This window comes from Diadema antillarum, unplaced genomic scaffold, assembly GCF_040938485.1.
Source record: "Diadema antillarum isolate AM-2024a unplaced genomic scaffold, OU_Dant_1.0 seq00000217_RagTag, whole genome shotgun sequence".
Taxonomy (NCBI): Eukaryota; Metazoa; Echinodermata; class Echinoidea; order Diadematoida; family Diadematidae; genus Diadema; species Diadema antillarum.
This window is the reverse complement of record NW_027271272.1, coordinates 380,647-402,467: the sequence shown is the minus strand read 5'-3', so window position 1 is coordinate 402,467 and position 21,821 is coordinate 380,647. Positions and strand designations below refer to the sequence as shown.

At 37.7% G+C, this 21,821-nt stretch overlaps 1 protein-coding gene across 1 annotated transcript in view; it reads left to right on the top strand.

Moving 5' to 3' along the window:
* The window catches only part of LOC139729104 (exocyst complex component 3-like), a 64,631-nt gene that overhangs the window by 18,905 nt on the left and 23,905 nt on the right, over positions 1–21,821 (top strand). Inside the window, exons 3-5 of the mRNA XM_071640031.1 lie at positions 13,241–13,325; positions 14,111–14,155; positions 15,740–15,849. Coding sequence (XP_071496132.1) covers positions 13,241–13,325; positions 14,111–14,155; positions 15,740–15,849 — 240 coding nt within the window. The remainder of the gene's footprint in view (positions 1–13,240; positions 13,326–14,110; positions 14,156–15,739; positions 15,850–21,821) is intronic.

Here is a 21,821-nt window from a genome sequence, read left to right as displayed (position 1 = left end):
TTACGAAATTAATAATGATGGTGATGCTGATGAAAATATTATTACTTTTACCCCTACTACTACTACTGCTATATACTACTACTATATACTACTACTACTACTCCTATACTCCTCCTCCTACTATTACTACTACTACTACTACTACTACTACCATTACTACTACTACTACTACTACTACTTCTACTATTACTATTACTGACTATACTATTACTACTACTGCTATTACTATAGTGGTAGTGATAATAATCATAAAGTTATTCAAGCGTGATAGAGTGAAAGAGAGAGAGAGAGAGAGAGGGGGGGGGGGAAGAGTGAGATTCAAGATTATAATGGAGATAAAGCTATTGCCAAGTGTTTGATATCCAAACGAGGTTATTATAAAACAAAGAGAAAAAGAACGCAAATCCAAGAGCAAAAAATGGAAATGAGTAGAAATATGTTGTGGAAAAAAAAAACCCCGAAGCTTTGAAAAAGTATATAAGAATTTAGTATTGTAGGGTGAAACAATGGTCAATCGAAAATAAGTCCATAATGAGAAGTAACAATTCAACCTGCTTTGTAAAAATCAGGCTTTTGTTTAAACTTTTAAACTATTTGGTCATAATAGTTCTATATGTATATATGAATCTGCTTTTCCACAAAGTATTCAACATGTTGCCATTCGTTCCTGTAGATAAGTAACCTCGCTCACTAGTCTGACTTGCCATAATCAAAGACGTTACACTCACATTCACCTTTTGGGTGTCTGTTGCTGTACAGCGTTAGTCATGTTCTAAACTTGTCGCGCTGTGTTAAAAAGAACGTTTCGTGATTATTAGTCGTTTACGTGACTGCCTTGTTAAACAGTAAGACTGCGCACAACGCCTAGCAAATCTTCTTTCGCTGGATATTACTGTTTGATTGACAGTTGATGGGACGAAAACGGGAAGCATTCGTCGTAATTTTGCACACCCGATTTGTTATATTTACATCACGCTTAGGCGGAAGACAAAGAATAAGGAACTATGATGATAGATTTGTCAGTCAAAAAGCTGATCAATCTAAGCCCCCAAATCGTCGACCCCCGACAACCTCTTAAAGGTATTTTCTCTGATCAAGTTACATTAGTGTGCCCCACAATCATGTTCGCTCCTCCTTAATTACTTTTGTTTCGAATAGGAACGACTGGTAAGGAAGACTAATTATAGCTTTGATTCATTGTCATGTTGCCCACATAATGAGTAACGGATCTGTTGTTGTTGTTGTTGTTGTTCATGTCAGACAAAGAGAAGATGAGATTAATTTGTTCAGGTTGCCCTAATTTGGAGACTTGCACTAATTTTTGTCGGAAGATGACATTTTTTATACAGGCAGCAGTCACATTGTTTTCTTATGGAAATAATGTGCAGCCCAGAATATTATCGGCCGAGTTTAGCACTTAAAGGGATGTTACAGTATTGGTGGAGCTGAGGAGATGGCTTTAAATTTTTGCGAGATACCAAGAAATCACTTATAAAATGGTACAGAGCACGACATTCTAACAGGAATTCAAAGTTTATTTTATGAAAATCGGTTTTGGAATGGCTGAGACATCCAAAAACAAAGTAAAACAAAGCGGTCGTAATAAAATGTGGGTCACACATTTTACAAGTACTGCTCTGTTTAGGGTATCTCAGCCATTTCATAACCAATTTTCATCAAATTAACGTTGAATTCCTCTTGGAATTAAATGATCTTTCATATTTCACGAGAGGTTTCTCATTATCTCACCCCAAAATGTTGAAAACCTGAAGTTAGATCTCAACCAAAACTATACGAGCCCTTTAAAAGCATTTTTTCCTACTGTTTCTTTTTTTTTCCTTTAATGGTGTAATTACGAAAGAAGTCTCTTCATGTGTAACACTCGTATCTGTGTTTAATGAATCACCACCGTATAAATCTAGGCAGTGTAGGACTACACAGATACCTCCCCTGCTGGAAAGAACACAGTGTGAGCACAGTGTGAGAACCACAGTGTGAACACAGTGTGAGAACCACAGTATCCCACAGTGTGAGAACCACAGTGTCCCACAGTGTGAGAACCACAGTGTCCCACAGTGTGAGAACCACAGTATCCCACAGTGTGAGAACCACAGTATCCCACAGTGTGAGAACCACAGTGTAAGCACAGTGTGAAATCTCTTCACACTGTTAAATTCGAGTGTTTTAACAGTGTGAACACAATATGAGTCGTCAATTCACAACGTGAAACAAAGCATTACTATGTGAACACTCTGTGAAAACCACACCCACAGTGTGAAATCATCTTCACACTGTTAAATTCGAGCGTTTTCACGTAGTCGACTATGAACAAACTGTGAACATACTGTGAACACAGTGTTCTTTCCAGTATAGGGTCATTAGTCGGTAATCAACAAATTGTTTTGTTTTGTTATGCCTCCGCCACGAAGTGGTGCCGGAGGCATTATGTTTTCGGGTTGTCCGTCCGTCCGTCCGTCCTTCCGTCCGTCCGTCCGTCCGTCCGTCCGTCCGTCCTTCCGTCCGTCCGTCCTTCCGTCCGTCCGTAATGAATTTTGTGGACAGGGTAACTATCAAAACCTTTTGAGGTAGACTAATGAAACTTGGCATGTATGTGTATTAGGGGGTGAAGTTGTGCCTATCAACTTTTGGGTGCACATGCTCAAGGTCAAAGGTCAAAAGGTCAAGGTCAAATGCTTAAAATTGCACTATTTCCCCCATATCTATGCAATGCCTGAAGATATTTTCTTGAAACTTAGTGTATACATGTATTACCCAATTAAGATTCTTTGCAGAAAGTTTGGGGTCATGAGGTCAAAAGGTCAAGTAAAATGTTAAAATGTCACTTTTTTCTCTGTATCTTGGAAATCGTTCAAAGTATCTTTATGGAACAAAGTATACATGCATGTACTGACTGTCAGTAGTTAGCTAGGGAATTTGGGGTTTATGGGGTCAAAGGTCAGGGGTCAAAGGTCAAGGGCAATATTTTGAAATTTTACTATTTTCCTTATATTTATGCAATGCCAGCAGGATTATTTTTTTTAAACTTAATGTATGCATGTATATTGCCCACTAGAGATTCTCTGGGATTTTTCTTTTTTTTTGCCAAGAAGGTCAAAGGTCAAAAGGTCAAAGATCAAGTGAAAGTGCTGAACTTACTACGTTTTCCATATCTCGGAAGCGGCTCAAGTAATCTTTAAACTTAGTACATATTTATGTATGTTCTGCCTGACAGTGATTCTCTTATGAATCAAAGGCCAGATGAAAATGATAACAATTTACTGTTCAATACAGAAATTGCACTTTTTCTCCATACCTTGAAAATTACTCAAGTGCGTAAACTTATGAAAGGGTCAAAGTCGAAGTTAAAGTACATGCTCTCCTATTCATCCAATTAAACATAGGTCAAGGAAGGTAAACATTTGATGCATTTGTGACAAACATGTCATTTTGATATTTTGCCAGTTTTGTGAAAATGTAATCACACATTGTCCACATGTACTATAGACCTATTAGGAGAATCGTGCATTATGGCGGAGGCATACCAGTCGCCATAGCGACATTTCTAGTTTTGTTTGTTTTGCTTGGCTTACTGTGTATCTTGAGTGTTGCAATTTTGGGGGAATTTCCACACGGTCGACAGCGAAATATCAAGATAGTAATGTCAAAAGGAGTAAATTAAAAGTAAACGAACTAAGTTTGAAGGAACTAGAGTCTTGAGATATTCGAAGGTCTATTATTACTACGGAAGTTCAAACCTAAAAGCAGTGTCCTTCCTATTTCTGTCCGCACGAGCTGCGGGGTATCTGTTACGGATATTTATGCTCTGCACATCTTCGATGCAATCGTTTTTGTTTGTTATAAGTTTGGAAACTGCATGGTGTTAATCGAAGTCTATGCCCACGTGAGGCTGCTTTTCTTTCTCCACTTCCTCCAACAAAGGGTCAGTTACTTGGCCAAAGACACGAAACAAGTCACCTGCCTTCAAGGGGACTATCGCAGTTGAGATTGGAAAAAAAGTCGAGAAAAAAGACTGGGTAAGAACATAAAGAATAGCCAAAGAATGAGGAAGTTCCAAAACTTGGCCAAACTCCTAAAAATAATGGCATTTCATGCGCAGAGGGTATAATCCTTATACGACTGACGGCAGACCTTCGTTGTTAAACCCTCTACTTGCTGGAATGGGGCGCACCATGTATAATTGGATGCCAACTGCCTTTTCGGAGGCAAAGAGTTAAACAATCTAAATGGAATTATTGAGGAGGGAATATGTGATAATTTTAAGGCCTACGCATGGTGTCGTTCATTTCATGAATATAATCATGAAATTGTGTTTGTAAACAGTGCTCTTGATGAATTTTAGGCAGGTGTATTGTAGTGGGTAATTCTTTTCTCTTTTAACTTCGTGCAGATGTTACGATGTTTCATGTTTAAACCAACTTCAGTGCCTGTTTGACACCCGAGGCCCCTTGAAATTTTACACCATATGTATGCCCAAATAGTCAAAATAATTGGTGTCAGTCCAGGCTGGCTGTATACCTAACAGTTGATGGCGAAAAAGGGAAAAATACCCTCAATGATACTGATACCTCACTTATGTCACCTTATGTGTGGCAACATGATTACAGTGACACTTATACCAGCCCGTGTGCATTACCGATGTGAAGACGATGTACACTGTATTTAAAGGGAATTGCGTGTTTTGCGCAATATATCTGAAATCTAAAGATATTTGATGACACGGCTTTTGCAAAACTGACACCAGTATGGCCAGCATTAAAGGGATCGTACAGTTTTGTTTGAGACGTAATTTCACGTTTCTAACATTTTTGGATGAGATAATGAGAATCCTCTTATGAAAATATGAAAGAGCATGTAATTCTATGAGGAATTCAATGTTTATTTGATGAAGAGTGGTTTTGAAATGGCTGAGATATCCAAAAAAGAGCGATTCTAATAAGTGTGGGACCCACACTTTATTATGATCACTTTTGGGATGTTTCAGTCATTCCAAACCCGATTTTTGTCAAATGAATTTTGAATTCCTCTTAAAATGGTATCCTCTGTACTATATTATCAATGTTTTCTTGGTATCTCGCAAAAAGGTAAAACCCCAATTCTCATCTCTGCCAATACTGCACTATCCCTTTAAGCAATAATGCCCAGAAAACGTTACGCACGTTATACATTTTGATATAAATGTAAATCTATGCTAAAAGCTCATCTTTTTTCATAATTATTGATTATGATAATGTATTGTTACATGATTGCTGAAATTTTATAATTTTGTTTGTGTATATTATACATCTTGTCACATGGTGTTGTGCGTTTCTAGGAACCGAATATTGCACGGTGTTGATGGCACTGGGAATTTTTCATTTACATGAACCAACATTAAGTAAAGGGAAACATGATATCGTATCTCCATGTAGAGGAAAAGTTGTTATATTTCTCGCTTAGCACTCGTACTTTCGTATTCCATGCTGAAACATTCTCTGAATCCTTTTTCAATAAGACATGCACTATCTTCGTCTAGAGCGGTCCATTCCCCACAAAATGAGTCACCTGTTTATTTTAGCTTTTTCCAGACTGATTTCACATGATTGAGTTCATTCTGAACACACCTTGATGTACTTTGAACTATATTTTGCAGCGCCGCAAGGAAAATGTCGTTTTTATTGCGGGGGGGGGGGGGGGGCGGCGGCTGATTTCTCAGCCGAATATGGCAATGTTATTCCCCCAAGGAATGTAGTATAATAATATTGGGGCTAAGATATTTTGTTTTTGCCAAGACATCTGTCTGTTTAAACTGCATACCATGTTATGAAGGAATGAAAGTTTATTCGAGTCATGAAAGTTTATACGAAAACGTATAATAGACTATTTTGTATAGCATTTCCTCCAGAGAACATGGTATTATAATAATTTTATGCGGGGATTATACAAGTCAAGAGCGACTGCACTTGTAAGCGCGTGTAAGCATAACACATTTAAAGGGCATCTTTCGCGCTAGCTCGTTTGAGTCTATCTGTATTTGATAACCATTCTTATCAATAAAAACATTATCGTTCTTATGCATATATATGCTGTCACGCGCTTTCCTTGTAATAGCAATATCATGTGAAATCCTGAAAGGTGGTCACTTGCATGGAAACCACACTTGAATAAGTTAATAAACGGGTAATTGAGTAAGTGAATGACTACAAACAAGTGAAATAGAATATTGTTTAAAGGACAAGTTCACCTTCATAAACATAAGGATTGAGAGAATGTAGCAATATTAGTAGAACACATCATTGAATGTTTGAGGAAAATCGGACAATCCGTTCAAAAGTTATGAATTTTTGAAGTTTTTGTGCAGTAACCACTGGATGAGAAGACCATTGCAGTATGTGAATAACTTAGATGTCACATGCGTACAACAATATAAGGAAAATATAAAGAGAATTTCACAAAATTTCATCTTTTGAAAAAAGTACACATTCCCCAGACTCGTTACCGACAAATGTTATGGGTAATATTATTCCCCCTGCCTTAAGAAAGTGGCAAGTCAAGTGCTCTTTTATTATGCGAAAAAAGTGAAAATATGTTGAATTTTCTTTACATTTTCTTTATACTGTTGTACGCATATGACTCTCAAGCTGTAGTAGTCTCCTCATCCAGCGGTTCCAACACAAAAATTTTAAAAATTCATAACTTTTGCATCGATTGTCCAATTTTCCTCAAACTTTCACTGATGTGTTCTACTAATATTGTTGCATTCTCTCAATCCTTATGTTTATGAAGGTGAACTTGTCCTTTAAGTGTTTGTCTATCTAAATATCTGTAAATCTTTCGCTTTATTTAGCTATATATCTTTATATATGTTTGTATTTGTGTGTCAATTATAACGATGTTAACATATAATATATGACGCATATGACCAGCTACTCGTGAGGCGGGATCATCTCCATACAAAGTGCACAGAATCTCGTTTTATGTACCACATTAGCGGCTGAAACCGCACAGACAGACACGCGCTCATCTGCTTTAGCCTATAATTGTTACACCTGTTTGAATACGATAACGCGTTAATTTTGATCCGGCTAGAACAGGTCCTATCTGTAAAAGTATATTGCCTACTAACAGTGCTGGAAATATTGACAACCTTATGGGGTCGCGTCTAAAAACACCATTTGACACTGCTCTTCAAAAAGAAGCAATAGAAAAACAAAACAAAAACGGCAAACTTATATTTATCAGAGATATGCGAAATCATTTATGTGACCATGGGGGCATGTCCGGGCGAATAAAGGACTTTTTTTCCCCTTTGATGTCACGTAGACAATGATTAATTAAGTAAAAGTAGAACGGGTTGGTCTCAAATTACAACGCCGCTCCATGTTCAAACTTTGATAAGATGTGATAACGCAGGAATATCTATGAAAGTAACTGACAGAGCATTAAATGACAAAGATGACACAAAATCACACAAAATGACAAACATTTAAACTTCAAAGTTGTCTTCACAGCACAGTGATAATTTGGGCGCAACAACGATCATAATATTGTAAGCAAAGTAGGTGAGGTGCTGATACTAAGTTTGGTTAATAATTTAGTAACAAATAGTAACCTCTTCAACGTAAAAGTGTTGAGTTATTGCAACAGAACTCTTGATTGCGAAGGTTACGAGTTGCTTTTTTTTTTTGTTATGGCAAGAAAGTAAATCTATTTCCAAATTCAGTTGCATGTCTGTTTGGGAGACGCGTGAGGCGATTACGCTGTCACTCCTACTAATCTGCATAAGTGCTGCGACTACTTCGAGAAAGTGCATGTGTGACGCCCGAAAAGTCCCAAACGTTTCTTTATGATACTCTCTGCCTGATTTCGATGAAACTTAAACCGATTTGTTTGGTTGGTTTTACTGCTGAATGTACGAGTACCTGCTGAATGTAGCTAGGGTTAATCGTATACATGCGGGTATTATCGTCTGCGAACTATTTAGGAGACTTGATGCTAACAATACTCGTACAGTTTTGTTTAAAGAGAATTTACGCTTACACAAAATAATATGTAGGGCTGAGGAAGTATACTTTCTTTGTCTAAACTATAAGTATCTCTCAAACATTATGAGAAACGATGGCGCAGGATAGCGATTTTAATAAGCCTTTGTCTGTTAAAACGGATAGCCGAGGGTTTTTGGTCAAGTCGAAATCGCAATAACCTCAAAACGCTTCCCCCCCCCCCCCCCCTGTCCGGTGGTGAATCTCCACCTCCGCCAAGCACCCTGGCAACAGTCAAAATTGTCCTGTCGGAGCATGTGACGTCAACAAGCCATGTTCCCATGAACGCCAACTCGAATGACTTTGCTATAAAGTTACATATAAATAGTCACGCTGTACACCAAATGATTGATCACGTTAATATTATTCATAAAAGTAGTTCTCAAATACTGCCTTTTATCTGTGCCAGTTCATGCCTTTTTTTAAAGCAATATATATGCAGTTATGATTATAATTACTCTTTTACATACGTCATTGTTTCATTAAAGAGTTGTTATTCCATTTTCTTTTTGTATATTTCGCGTGATGATTATTCTCTGCTAGTAAGCACTATTACCGTCATATAAATTTGTTAGGTTTTTTTTAAGGTTCTTTGTACTTAATTTTCAGAACTTACCCTGTCACAGCATATCAACAATGCCGTCTTTAATGAAAGAAATTCATCATGAATAAGCTGATTCCACTCAAAGATGACTTACACGTAGATAATGAGTTCTTCCTCGTGAAATTAGTCATTTAAAATAGGGGATTAATTGAAGACTTTCTATTCTTTTTTTGAACAGTATATTCAGCCAACCGTCATAATACGCTCTTTTATACGTCATTAGTGACGTAGACTTCTAGGTTACTTGATAGATGTTGCTTTGCGGGAGAAAAAATGACCTTACAACCTCTGACCCTATTCTACATTCCCTTTTCGATGTTAAGTGCAAAACCATTTCACGCTCTATGTTCGGAGTCAACTGTATCGAACAGTATAAAACAGTAAAATAACAAACAAACAAACGAACAAACAGATGAAATGTTACACTGAAATTGGACGCAGAATTAGAAAGTACGTTTGGGAACTTTAAAAGCCCACATACCGTCACGAGGCAGGGTAACTGGTCGCAACCACATATGCAGACTAGATCAGGTGATGGTAATACCGTTGCCTAGCAACTCTCCATAAAACTGTTTCATCATAAAAATATCGTAAAATATGTTTTGAGCGACTATATACCCAGCAACTAAACCTTCACTGTGTTTTACTTATATAAAGACTGATATTTTAAGATTTGATGCAGAGCATGATTATATTTTACTCTTTTAGCCTTCAAGACCAGAAAGATTATTGAATCTGAGAGGGAGTTGTAAGGCAACGAAGTCATATGTGCGACTGTAACCAGTATAACTCCCTCGGGAAAGCACGCGTTGAACTTAGAAAATCCCCCAACACAAGTCCGATTATCATAAAAATAGACACTATTGATTTGATTTTGATTTGATTTAATCATTTCAACGCGGTAAAAAGCATGCTATCAGCTTTGAAGCTGCTTTTCAGCAAGGTCGTGCATGAGAATTTACAAAACTGAATCAAAAACAGAGGAACAGGTACAAGAATAATAATAAAAAAAAAACCTGACGAAACACAACATAAACAGCATACAGTGAACAAATATGAATACAAGTATAAAATTACTTATATAGAGTACATGTCATTTCGATAACAACAAAATCAAACTGTGACAAAAATGATATGCGTAATTAAAACAAACAAAGATAACACAAGGATTTGTTACAAATGAGTGGCAAGAAAAAATTAATATAATATCTGGACATTTACTTTCTGCATTGCTCGTAGAAAAGAGCTTAAGTTATCAATATTTCGATTTTTTTTTTGTATTCTGTTGGGTTAATTCAAGTCGAGTTATATGGAGCGGAGTTTCACCGTGCAGGCCCAGTTAACCCGTTGCGTACAGGAACATGGTGGCCTTTGTATTAAGTCAATGGGGATTTCAGAACAGCATGGAACAGTTTAAGCGGGGTCAAGCAGGGTGAAGAAATTCTTGAAGACTCAATAAAAACTCAGTTCCTTGGTAGTCTGCCGAGAAACATATTCCTCGTTTCCTCCATCTCCCCTTTTCTCTCTTCTGTAGTATATGTCTATCTGTTTATCTATCTATCTATGTATGTATCTATCTATCTATCTATCTATCTATCTATCTATCTATTTATCTATCTATCAATCTATCTATCTATCTATCTATCTATTTATCTATCTATCCATCTAGCTATGCCTCTCTATCTATCCATCTATCTATCTATCTATCTATCTATCTGTCTATCTATCTATCTATCTATCTATCTATCTATCTATCTATCTTATCTATCTGGGCCTATGTAATCTATATCTGTCTACCCTTTTTTGGCGTATCTGTTTGTTTGTTTGTTTCCTTCATTCTTTTTTTCCTTTCTTTCTTTCTGTCTGTTTTTCTGCCCATCTTTCTGTCTTTCATTCATTAATTAATTCATTCATTCATTCATGTATTTATTTATTTATTTATTTATTTATTCATTTATTTATTCATTTATTTATTTATTTATTTATTTATTTATTTATTTATTTATTTATTTATTTATTTATTTATTTATTTATTTATTTATTTATTTATTCATTCATTCATTTATCCCTTCCTCCATTATTTTTTTCACCAAGAAACACTCTCACCGCAGGTGTCGCTTTATAAGTGCTTACAGGTGTTTTTGTCTATTTTTGTTGTGGTTGCTTGTCCACATTTTCCTTTTTTGACGCGCATCCACACGACTCGTCCTCAGATCTGACTACTTGTTGATTACTGACTTTTTATCACGTGGATGTAATCGTCACATCAGGTGGGCAGATTATATTGAATTCGAACCCCATTTCCGTTACCCACATAACCGCGACACTGTGACCTTAAATTGTGTGGCGTTATTGCATTAGAAGCACACCAGTATGGGCTTCTTTCATATAACTTATATTGCACACACAGAGACACACATGCACACACACGCACGCACACACACACACACACACACACACACACACACACACATCGTATTATTATTATCTTTATGATCATTATTATCATATTACAGTGTACTTATTTTTTATCTATTTATTTTTTTTTTGTCTATGTAACATGCTCGTTCTCGAATCACGGTACCATCCCTTTATCCTAGCTATAAGTTTAAGTAGCCTATACTAATCTGATTTATGTGAATAGGAAAACGTTTCCGTACACATTGTCATCGGGCATTTTGGACTTGTCATGTGATCTGCAATGAGGTCACAATGTGAGCATATCCTGTTTGCATCGAAACCGTCAATCATCACCGTAACATGTTTACCAAAAGTCAATGTTGTATACAAATGACGCACAGGTATGTCCGCTTTGCGAGGCAGAAGTAAAAAAATAGAGCAATCATCATAAGGGTCTAAAAGGCAATGATTATACTGGTTGAATTGTGGCAACTTGAGCCAAAAGATATGAAACAGAAATAAACGGTATAAAGATAAACAAACGATATCAATATTGATGATAACAATAACGATGTTCAATTATGATAATGGTAATAATGTTCATATGAATGATACTATCGATCATATCAGTAATTACTATAATGATGATGTGTTTATCATAATAAAGTCTAATTAGGCAACGGTAGAGGGCATTATGAGTTTAAACAGGGGGATTTTGTCCAGGATGAACACTGATCAGTATTCGGACTGGCCATGCAGAACCTCCAGGTTAGGTTCCCATATTTTAAACCACTACACCAAAGTGCTCCCCCTTTTCAGATCTTAAAAAAACTTCAATGTTGCACTCGTTTAGAGGCAAATCTGAGGTGGGTTAATATGACACCCATTTCTACATTCACACCACGGGGAGAGGTCTCTTGCCCTTTGCTCTGCGCGAAATGAGCCGATAAAACATCTGAAAATTAGCAGTTCGAGATAGAGAAACGGAAATCACCCTTTCCACACAGTCTCGCCTTACAACTGGGACGAACATCCCCTCTCCAGATCGTAGAATCCTTGCTCTTTCTTCTGAATGGAATTAAGAAGTCGAGGATCGAGACTGCTCCCACGGGGCTCTCTTTTCCTGAGAAGTCGAAAAGTGTCTAAAAATAAAATCACTGAGATCTACAGGATTGAAGTGCGTAGCAGAACAATTTAGAGTGTCAGGAGTGGGAACTGCCTGGCTAAAGTATACTTTAAATTTCATTGAGTAAAAATATTTTTAAAAATCCACTGTATACATTCACATCCATAGGGATTGAAAACTTCTTTTTTTGAACTGAAAATAGAACATGTAATTTCCCATTCTTTTATATTTCATGATGTTTCGGTAATCAAAGCTGTAGTAGCAGAAAACGGGAGATGAATATTTGTTCAATTGGAGATAATGCTCTCTTGGTCGTTTAGAGTGTAGGCACAAACCCCCCCCCCCCCCAAAAAAAAAAAAAACAAACAAACAAACAAGCAAACACAAAAACCGAAACAAATAGCAGTCACTCAGACTGATGTGTTATAGAGGGCTTTGCTTAATGTGATACATACAAACTTTTCATCTTCCGTGAACCTGGATGGGATATATCAGAGTTAGGTTTTAGAGGAGAATGTGCAAGGTAAAATCTTTCTCGTCGTTTTTGTTTTAGTTTAGTTTTATTTTGTTTTGTTTTGTTAGTTAACCCGCTGCTTACTGCTTACCGGACCCGAGGATACCGTGCAAAACGTCTGCGGTAGACCTTCCACACGTCGAATGCAATGAGTTCATTATCAGTCACATGGTGCATGCGATGGATGGTGTTTGGATTATAATGATGTTGATATGCAACATTTGCCTCAGCCTGTAGCTTGTCACATATTTTCATACTCATTGTTGCCTCTCTGTACAACTTCCTTTGAGGAATATTTCATTTCAATGTTGTCATGGGAACTATTATCATGTTTTCGTTGGGGTTTTTTTGTGTTTGTGTTTGTGATGTAATGTATTTTGTAAGGCAGCTCACCACAAGCTTTGCTTTTTTGAGGTTCTGCCTTCCTGTACAATAATTTCATGCATGTGATTTCCTACATGAAAAAAAGATGGAAAATAAATGTTATACAAACTTGAACTTGAACTTGATATTCCCTTTTCTTTTTCTCCCGTGTTCTCCTCTTCTTTTTGTTCCAGGATGAAATTTCAGGAGAAATGGCGGGATGACATGCTCAGTAAGCTGCATTCCGAAAATCTCAAGCTTAACCCGGAAGAGGAAGCGGTGAGAATAACCTTTCAAGATTTTCTTTCTCTCTCCCTCTTCATATAATAGATACCCTTTGTATTTGTCAAAGTGGATTTTGATAAACAGGAGTTGATCCAAAATGATAAGAACAATGAACTATGGAAATGTTAATGTTTCTCAGGTTTTGACATTTGTCTTGATAAGAAACTGTTGGTCATGGCAATTGGTGTAGCTGTTAGTATGAGGTATTAACAAGTACATGTTAGTCGCTTGTTATTGGAAAGTTTAATCATAAATAGAGGTTGTGTCAAGATGATGATGGGAATGCAACAATATTGATATTAACATAAAAAATGATAGTGATGTCTATGATTATTGTTATCACCGTTATGGCTGTTTTTGTTAGTGTTCTGTGGTCATAATGGTGATGAAATTGATTTCGATAATGGTAATATCAAGAGTGACAACCATGATGTATATAGGGCTTATACACTTATATATATATATATATATATATATATATATATATATATATTAATCTTTTATTTTTTGCTATTCTCATAACTGCTTTTCTTTCGTATGTAATCATAGGTACAGTCAAAGTCAACCTCTCCCAGGTCGACCACGCACAAGTCGAAAAATTTGATAAGTGGAAGAATGAATCAAAGAGATGGAAATCAAACACGCGGCAGTCATTTTATTTTGTCGAAATTCAGCTAAATCGAATGATTTTTCCGAGTCCATGTGGATTCGACTCATTACTGTACTTTTGGTTTCTTGTTATATCCGTGACGTCATTTCTGTCTTATTTCTCTTTACAGCTGACTGGCAACTGCAAATCATTCTGCGGCGTCAAGAGCCGGGCAGTAAGTCATTTTTATAAAGTTTTCCTTGCCCATCGTGAGCGGAGTATACATAGGCCTCATAGATTATTATCAATCATGTCCGATCGCTTACAGTCATAGATAAGTGGGACTCTTATGGAAACACAAATATTATTATAAGAAAAATGATATGATTCATGACGAGTTTGCCCTGATAGAAAGAACACAGTGTCTCACAGTGTGTTCACATACCGAGTATAGTCGGATATGTGAAAACGCCAGAATGTAACAGTGTGAAGATGGTTTTCATACTGTGATGTGGTTTTTCACAGGATGTTTACATATTGATATTCTGTTTCACACTGTGAATTGATGATTCACAGTGTGTGCATCATGTTAAAACGCTCAAATTTAACAATGTGAAGAGATTTCACACTGTGTTCACAATGTGTTCACACTGTGTTTCCACACTGTTCACAATGTGTTCACACTGTTTCACACTGTGGTCACAATGTGTTCACACTGTGGAACACACTGTGAAACACTACTGTGCAGGGCAAAAAGTGATTGTAAAGGATCATCTTCCGCTCCGCATACCTCTACTCTGCATAATACATTATAAAGATATGATTTATATGTCACTAGTTTCCTGTCACACTGACTGCAAGAATACAAACGTCTGCATTGTCGATGGTTGTCACCCGCTTCCTTGAAAAGGGTCGTGTCTGCAGGGATTGCCTAAATGCCTTCATGCACCACTCGGCACGCTTTTCGACCTTTTTCGTATAAAGTAGTACTCAGTAGTTGATGTTTTTTCTTATTTCTTTAGTACAAGACTGCATGAGTCAGTCATGATTTTTAATGGCCATGCTGACTTCGCACGTAGATGCTCTATGACAACGTACATCATCAGCATCATTTTGGTGTTACTTATTTAAGGGTTGTTCAAATAAATTCCAGTCAGCAATTCCATCAACGTGAATTGTCACGTGATTGTCCCCCCCCCCCCTCCCCCCGCTTGTAATGTTCCCCCATGGACATTACATTCTCGGAGATGTTCTCTAAGATGGGGGATTATTAGATTCAGTGTAAGCAGATGAATTTTGTTACTTTTTACAGAACGTTCTAAACGCACGCAGGGTTTGAAAATGTTTCGGGGAATTTTGAAGTCCCGTTCAGGATATTTTTATTCTCCTTCAACAATGTTATCATCTTAAACCCTTCAGATGAAAATAATTATGTATAATCCCTCCCACGTCAGTCATCATGGACGTCACATAAGTGCTGATAGAGATCTTACAATCGAAGAGCCATTTAAGTGCACCTTTAACTGTGTGACATACTTCACATCACATCAGACAATGTTCAAACTGAGGATTTTAACACAAGAAAGAAATAACAACACATATTGATTCTCTCGTGAAGGTCAATTTCATTCCATTTTATTTATTAGTATAATTAGTTAATTGATTGATTTATTTATTGTATTTATTCATTTATTTATTTATGTGTTTATTTATTATTGCGAGTGCCACCAAATTTTAAAAACAAAGAGATTTCACAGAGAGTAGAGAATTTAACTTCTCCCCCCCCCCCCTTCTTTCATAATTCTCTGTTTCGAACTAGGACTCACTTCTGGACCAGATCCGGGTCCTCATCCGGAAGTTCCTAGTCCTGTCTTCAGGTGACCCAGCTCTGGTCGAGGCCTGCTTCCAAATAATAGAGGAAGAGGAGAGGTATGTGTTAACCCTTTCCGTACCAGGGACATTAAACCATGTATAGGTTTGCTTGTTTGCTTTGTTGTTGTTGTTGTTTTGGGTTTGCTTGTTGTTGGTTTCTTTTTTTTTTTGGCCAAATTGGCACTAAAAGCCCGCAAAGGGTTAATCAAAGTTTGAGCGTCATCAAAATCCACGTGAAGGTTGAAAATTTATTCATGAAGATGCATTTTCAGCTGTTTAGTGTGCTTGTTCTCTTGATTACACGCATCTATTCACATGCACTCGCACGCATAATCCTATACGCACATGCAAGCAATCGCGTGAATTTGTCGCTTAGGGTGGGATTTCACGGAGCACGCGAACGATTTGCGAAGGACGCGAATGACAAAATCCAACGTTCGGAAAAGTTTTTCTTCGAATGTGTTCCGACAATGAAGCCGAAAACTATTCTTGCGCAATTTGCGCGAAGTTTCCACGACGTATGTGCGAATGTCGTGTGTATCATTGCTAAAGTACAGCATGTTACGTACACGAAGAACACGCGACGGAAATGCGAACAACGAAAAATGTTCCATAATCATGGGAGAAAATGTACCCAAGGAGAGGTGGAAGCTGTCTTAAGTTGATTTTTTTTTCGTTCCTCTATTCTCCTTTGTTTTTCTCTCATTTCTCTATCGTGTGCTTGCCTACATTTTTTTCCCTAGGACCTATCTCCACTAGTAAAGCATTTCATATTTTTTTTTGGCAGTTCCTCCAACACATAATCTCTATACAGTTCAAATGAAATTTTGCATACTTTAGATTAATATCAAGTGTATTCTGCGATTTTTTTTTTTGTGTATATCAAACATGTCTTTTTCTTTGGTAGTCTTTAATTTCTTTTGTTACTGTAGTTGTTAATGATTGTTTGATGTTTAGATGTATGGTACGATTTTTATTTGTAGAAAATGTATAGGTCATACATCCCCAAACGTGCGCCAAACGTTCGCGAGAATGTCTCAAAAGGTACGCGAACAGTCTGCGATTACGTCGTAAAATGATCGGAAAAACATCGCAGATTTCGCGTAACATACGCGAGACATTCTCCAAAGTTTCGGAGTCTGTTTGGGGTTTCACGAACATTTTGCGAACATCGCGCGTGTCTTGCGAAGGTCTTGCGCATATGACGAGGCTTTAAAGACACTTTCGAGAACAATTCACGAGCAAATCACGACCAAGTGTGCGGAAAAGGTTCGCAAAAAATTTCAAACTTTTTTGAAATCATCGCCGAAGTAAAAACGACATTCGCGAACAATTGACGACGCTTCCGAACCCTCACGTTCGTTTGACGATCTTTTGCAGACTAAAATACGAATGCTGGATTTTGCCATTCGCGTCCTTCGCAAATCGTTCGCGTGCTCCGTGAAATCCCACCCTTAGCCGCACTGTGAACGTCGAGAAGAGTGAACAGAATGTGTTAGACAAGCTCCGTGTGCAAAATCGATCAGTCACGATAGCAACATGTTACTATAGTAACGACGGTCTGCCCGCTGATGTCTTGAAATCTAGACCAGTGGCGCGAAAATTTGGCCCTCACGTACATCCGTCCGTCCAGAATGAGACCGCAAGTGCATTACTAGCGGACTCAACGTTAACATCGTAACTAAAATATTAAAAAAATCCAAAAAGCAGAACAAAATAAAGCATTAAAGATCTTCTTAGCTCATTTACTAATATTTACTGAAGATGTAAAATGTAGATGAATCTTTAGTATCTTCGCTAGGAATATGGAAGGACAAAGAGTGATTACCGAGTATAGGCGCCTACGTGGAAACGATGCGGTCATCCATACATTGATTACGATTGATCTATCATGACTGAGCCTGTTACAAGGCAGTCTGCTACTGACATCCACCATAAGCCTTTATTGAAGATTTTCTCCCTAAAACGGATATAAGTCCTACTTCTTCTTTTCTGTTTACTTTGACATGATGTCACGCCACGTAGATAGTAAGAAAGCGCAGTGGTGTAGACAAGTGTGAAGTTAATGGCAGTGACAGCTGCGTTATGGAGCAAAGATGGTATTCCTATCTGGGCCCTCTTTATTCTTCGCACGCAGAGAGAGAAAAAAAGAGTAAAGAGAGAGAAAAATCTTGCATACAGAAAGAAAGAGAATCGCATATAAGGTAAGAGAGGGAGCTAGAGAGAAAGAGAGATGGGGCGGGGGAGGGGCATTGTTGGAACTTCTATTTCCGATGTGTGTGTGTGTGTGTGTGTGTGTGTGTGTGTGTGTGTGTGTGTGTGTGTGTTTGTGTGTGTGTGTGTGTGTTTAACGATGTAGACACGTCTCTTTCTCGGAATACGCGACCCTGCTTTGCTGAATCCTGATCTTTTCGCAGAGTCAACATGGGGTGGATGAAGTTGTTATGACGTCACATGCATTTACGTCTAATCATTCGATAGGTCGTCTGCGAAAATCTCGCACATGAACTCGCGCGCGCGCACACACACATACACACACACACTCTCTCTCAACGTGTGTCTATCAGAATTCTATATATCTGCGTGTGTGTGTGTGTGTGTGTGTGTGTGTGTGTGTGTGTCTCTCTCTCTCTCTCTCTCTCTCTCTCCTATATGTGCATCATATATCTGCTCTATTCTAGTTTGCGTAATATGACCGTTTTCATTCAGGAAAATGATAACCCCTTAATTGTTCTTGGTCAAGGGAATCGAAGCAACATTCCTTCTACCTTTCGCGGGAAACTAAAAGGACATCAGATAAATTGTCATCGACTTTTTCCACACGTTGGGGTGATGGCAAAATGAAACATTGACTTCAAAAAAAAAAAACACGCTCCAAATTAAAAACCACTTCCGGCTACACATGGGAATATGACGCCTAACACACAATCATGAATACTATTATTTTGAACCACAGAGGAACCAACTTTTATTGGTAGGCCTATATAGTCTCGTCGACTTTCGCAGAAAGAAGTAAAGATATGAATAAGGACTTGTAAGAGCATCCAGTTTTGTGACATTCAGAGATGATTTCAATTGAAATTGAGGAGCGCATCGTGCAATATGCAGTGTCGTTTTATTCGGCCGCGTTGCGGTGATTCTTCCAGAGAATATACGTCAGCCGACAACCCAGTTAAAGGAAACTATTAATTGATCAGGTTGTTAGATTCAATATAATATGGGGCACTGCCCTTTTCCTTTGTTTCGCTGATTCCGGTGCGAAACCGAGGGTCATTTTCGCTGCTTCCCCCATGGGGGTGCTTAATCGAAGAGCAAGCGGTGAAGTTCAATCTCTCCTTGGTCCTATAACCATGTCAACTATTTTCAGTTTAGTTGGTTAATCATTTTTTTTTTAAATGTCAAGATCAGTTTTCAAGGGTCCTGAATCTATTTGATATTGCTTTCGACTATTGCCTAGAGTCGCATAAGGATAGATCAAGTCTCTATATAATTGTCAATAATTCAAAAATATTTTCGTTTTCCAATTACGGTACCATGGTTGCGTATAATGCGCATTGACGGACACAGGCAGTTTTGGATTAAAGGGTGTGTAAAGTTCTGGTCGAGGTGAGGATTTAGCTTTTAACGTTTTGCGAGATATTCAGAAACCACTCTATGAGATGTCAAAGAGAATGCAATTTTAAGGGGTATCAAAAGTTTATTCGATGAAAATTGGTTTTGAAATGGCTAAGATATCCAAAAACAAGGTGAAACAAAGACATCCTAATAAAGTTGTGGCATGTCGCCTTTTATTATTATCACTTTTTTTTTGGATATCTCAGCCATTTGAAAACCAATTTTCATCAAATAAAGGTTGAATCCTTCTTAAAATTACATGCTCTTTCATATTTCATAAGAAGCTTTTCATTATCTCACTTAGGAATGTTCAAAACATGAATCCTCACCGCAACCAGTAGGCCTACTGTACAGTCCCTTTAAAATTATCTCAGTGGGAGATTGATAATTACTTCACTTCATTTCATTTCATTTCATTTCAGTTCAATTCAATTCAATTCGCTAATTTGATTTAATTCAGTTTGATATGATTTGATTTGATTGATTTAATTCAGTGCAGTTCAATGTATTTCGTAATTATGTTTTTCTTTTTCCACAGAACATGGCATGATTATAAGAAAATTGCGGTTGATCTTGGATTACACAATAACTGACCGTATAAGAATAAGAAGTAATGAAGTTTCAAACCAAAGTTATTACATTATCCAGGCACTGTGGAAAAAATGAAATAAGGGGTCCACTGAAAAGTATAGTGCGTGTATACTGTGGACAACTCATGCAACCGACGCACAAACTTAGTGTACATTTGGAGCGCTGCATTGACGCGGACTACTAGTATACGCGGAATATGTCATGGGTAATAGGCCTAGAGATTTCGAGATTATAGTCAACATAGCCACATGACAGATTTCAGTGTCGTGCCCTATCATGCATATTAACCCTTTGCACGCCACAGTACCTGTCCATAAATGTGTGTGTACAACTTGTGCACATTTGGCCGAATGAGTTAAAAGCGGGAGCCCCCCCCCCCCCCCCACGTGCCCTCTGATGTGAAGAGGGGGATTCTTTTAAACATCGAACGTCTCTTATCCAGATTCTGCAATGTTTATGTGTATAACGCATGTACAATAGTATGTGACCAACTGTGTGTCTGCGTATGGATAGTTTTGTGTGTCTATGGTGTGCTTGTTGGTTATTATGTTGACATGTAATAAAAACTATTGAAAATATACTAGTAGTTACGGCTCAAGCTTTCATACGCCAACCTATAATACGCCCGTCTTTTGTATCTAGTAAATGGAGAATTAGAAATGGGAAAAAAAAATGATAAGAGGAACAAAGTGAAGTCACTGTTGTGGCAATAAAATCTTTTAGCTTGTTCATAGGGCATGTAGGGTATTTTTCCATATCTATTACAAGGTAATGTGACAATGGTCATATAACACTTTAGTAGCTTGCCCTTCTAACTCGTCCTTGCCCTCAAAATGACATTGTGTTCCCTGCGGAAATAGGCTTGAGATTAAAAATGGGCAAGGACTAGAGCAGTTTTTCCGTCGTTTACCGCGATTTATGTACTGAGTATTATGTGCAGGGCCTTTATAGGCATCATGATAGTTAGTGGTTAGATGTAGGCCTATATGGATGTGTTGGTTGTTATTGCGTGCATCTGTGTAGGGCCTGTATACTTGTGTGTGTATATGTGCATGTCGCACGTGAATAGTTTTGGGATGAAGATTTTGCTTGATACTTGTCCGTCCTCGTGCCACAAAAAGACACCTTTGAATATCGATGTTGATCATGGGGAATTTGTTGGTAAAGTTCTGAACAGCTCATACTTCTAGGACAATTTATGTAGCATGGACTGACTGATACAGTGATACAAAAACAAACAACAAAAACGTTAACATTTAACGCTCAATAATAGAAAAGTTGCGAAAACTATGATTTATCAGCAATTGTCCTGTACACAGTGGAACATTGTCTGCGACACATAGGCCTATACAGAAATCTGTCTTATTCCCAAGTGATGGGTGTTACAAAGTTGTGTGTAATTTACGATATCATTCCTATTCATAAAGCCCTGTATGACAGCACACGTGTAAAGCTTGAGCGAAGGTTTTTACAGGTCGTAACCCACATTTCTATATACCGAGGCTGCGCCCTTGCCTTAGTTTGAAACTAAACACCTGTTGTTTTACGCTTGCCAAACTCTTACGTATGAATATAGGTGTGTCTAACAAAAAGCGGTGATATTGATACTTGTATATTGTAATTACATTCTACCTTCAACGTCGAGGGGAAATTCCATAAACTTGCACGCTTTGTCATCCTCTGGAGGAAGCCAAAAAATGAAGCAATTTTTTGAATCCCGGGGAATTTCGTATACTGTACATTCATGCATGTACTGTCAACCATTGTTCAGATAATCAAAGGCCGCCCTTCCGCATTATATTGCGATTTTTTCCCCATTGTTA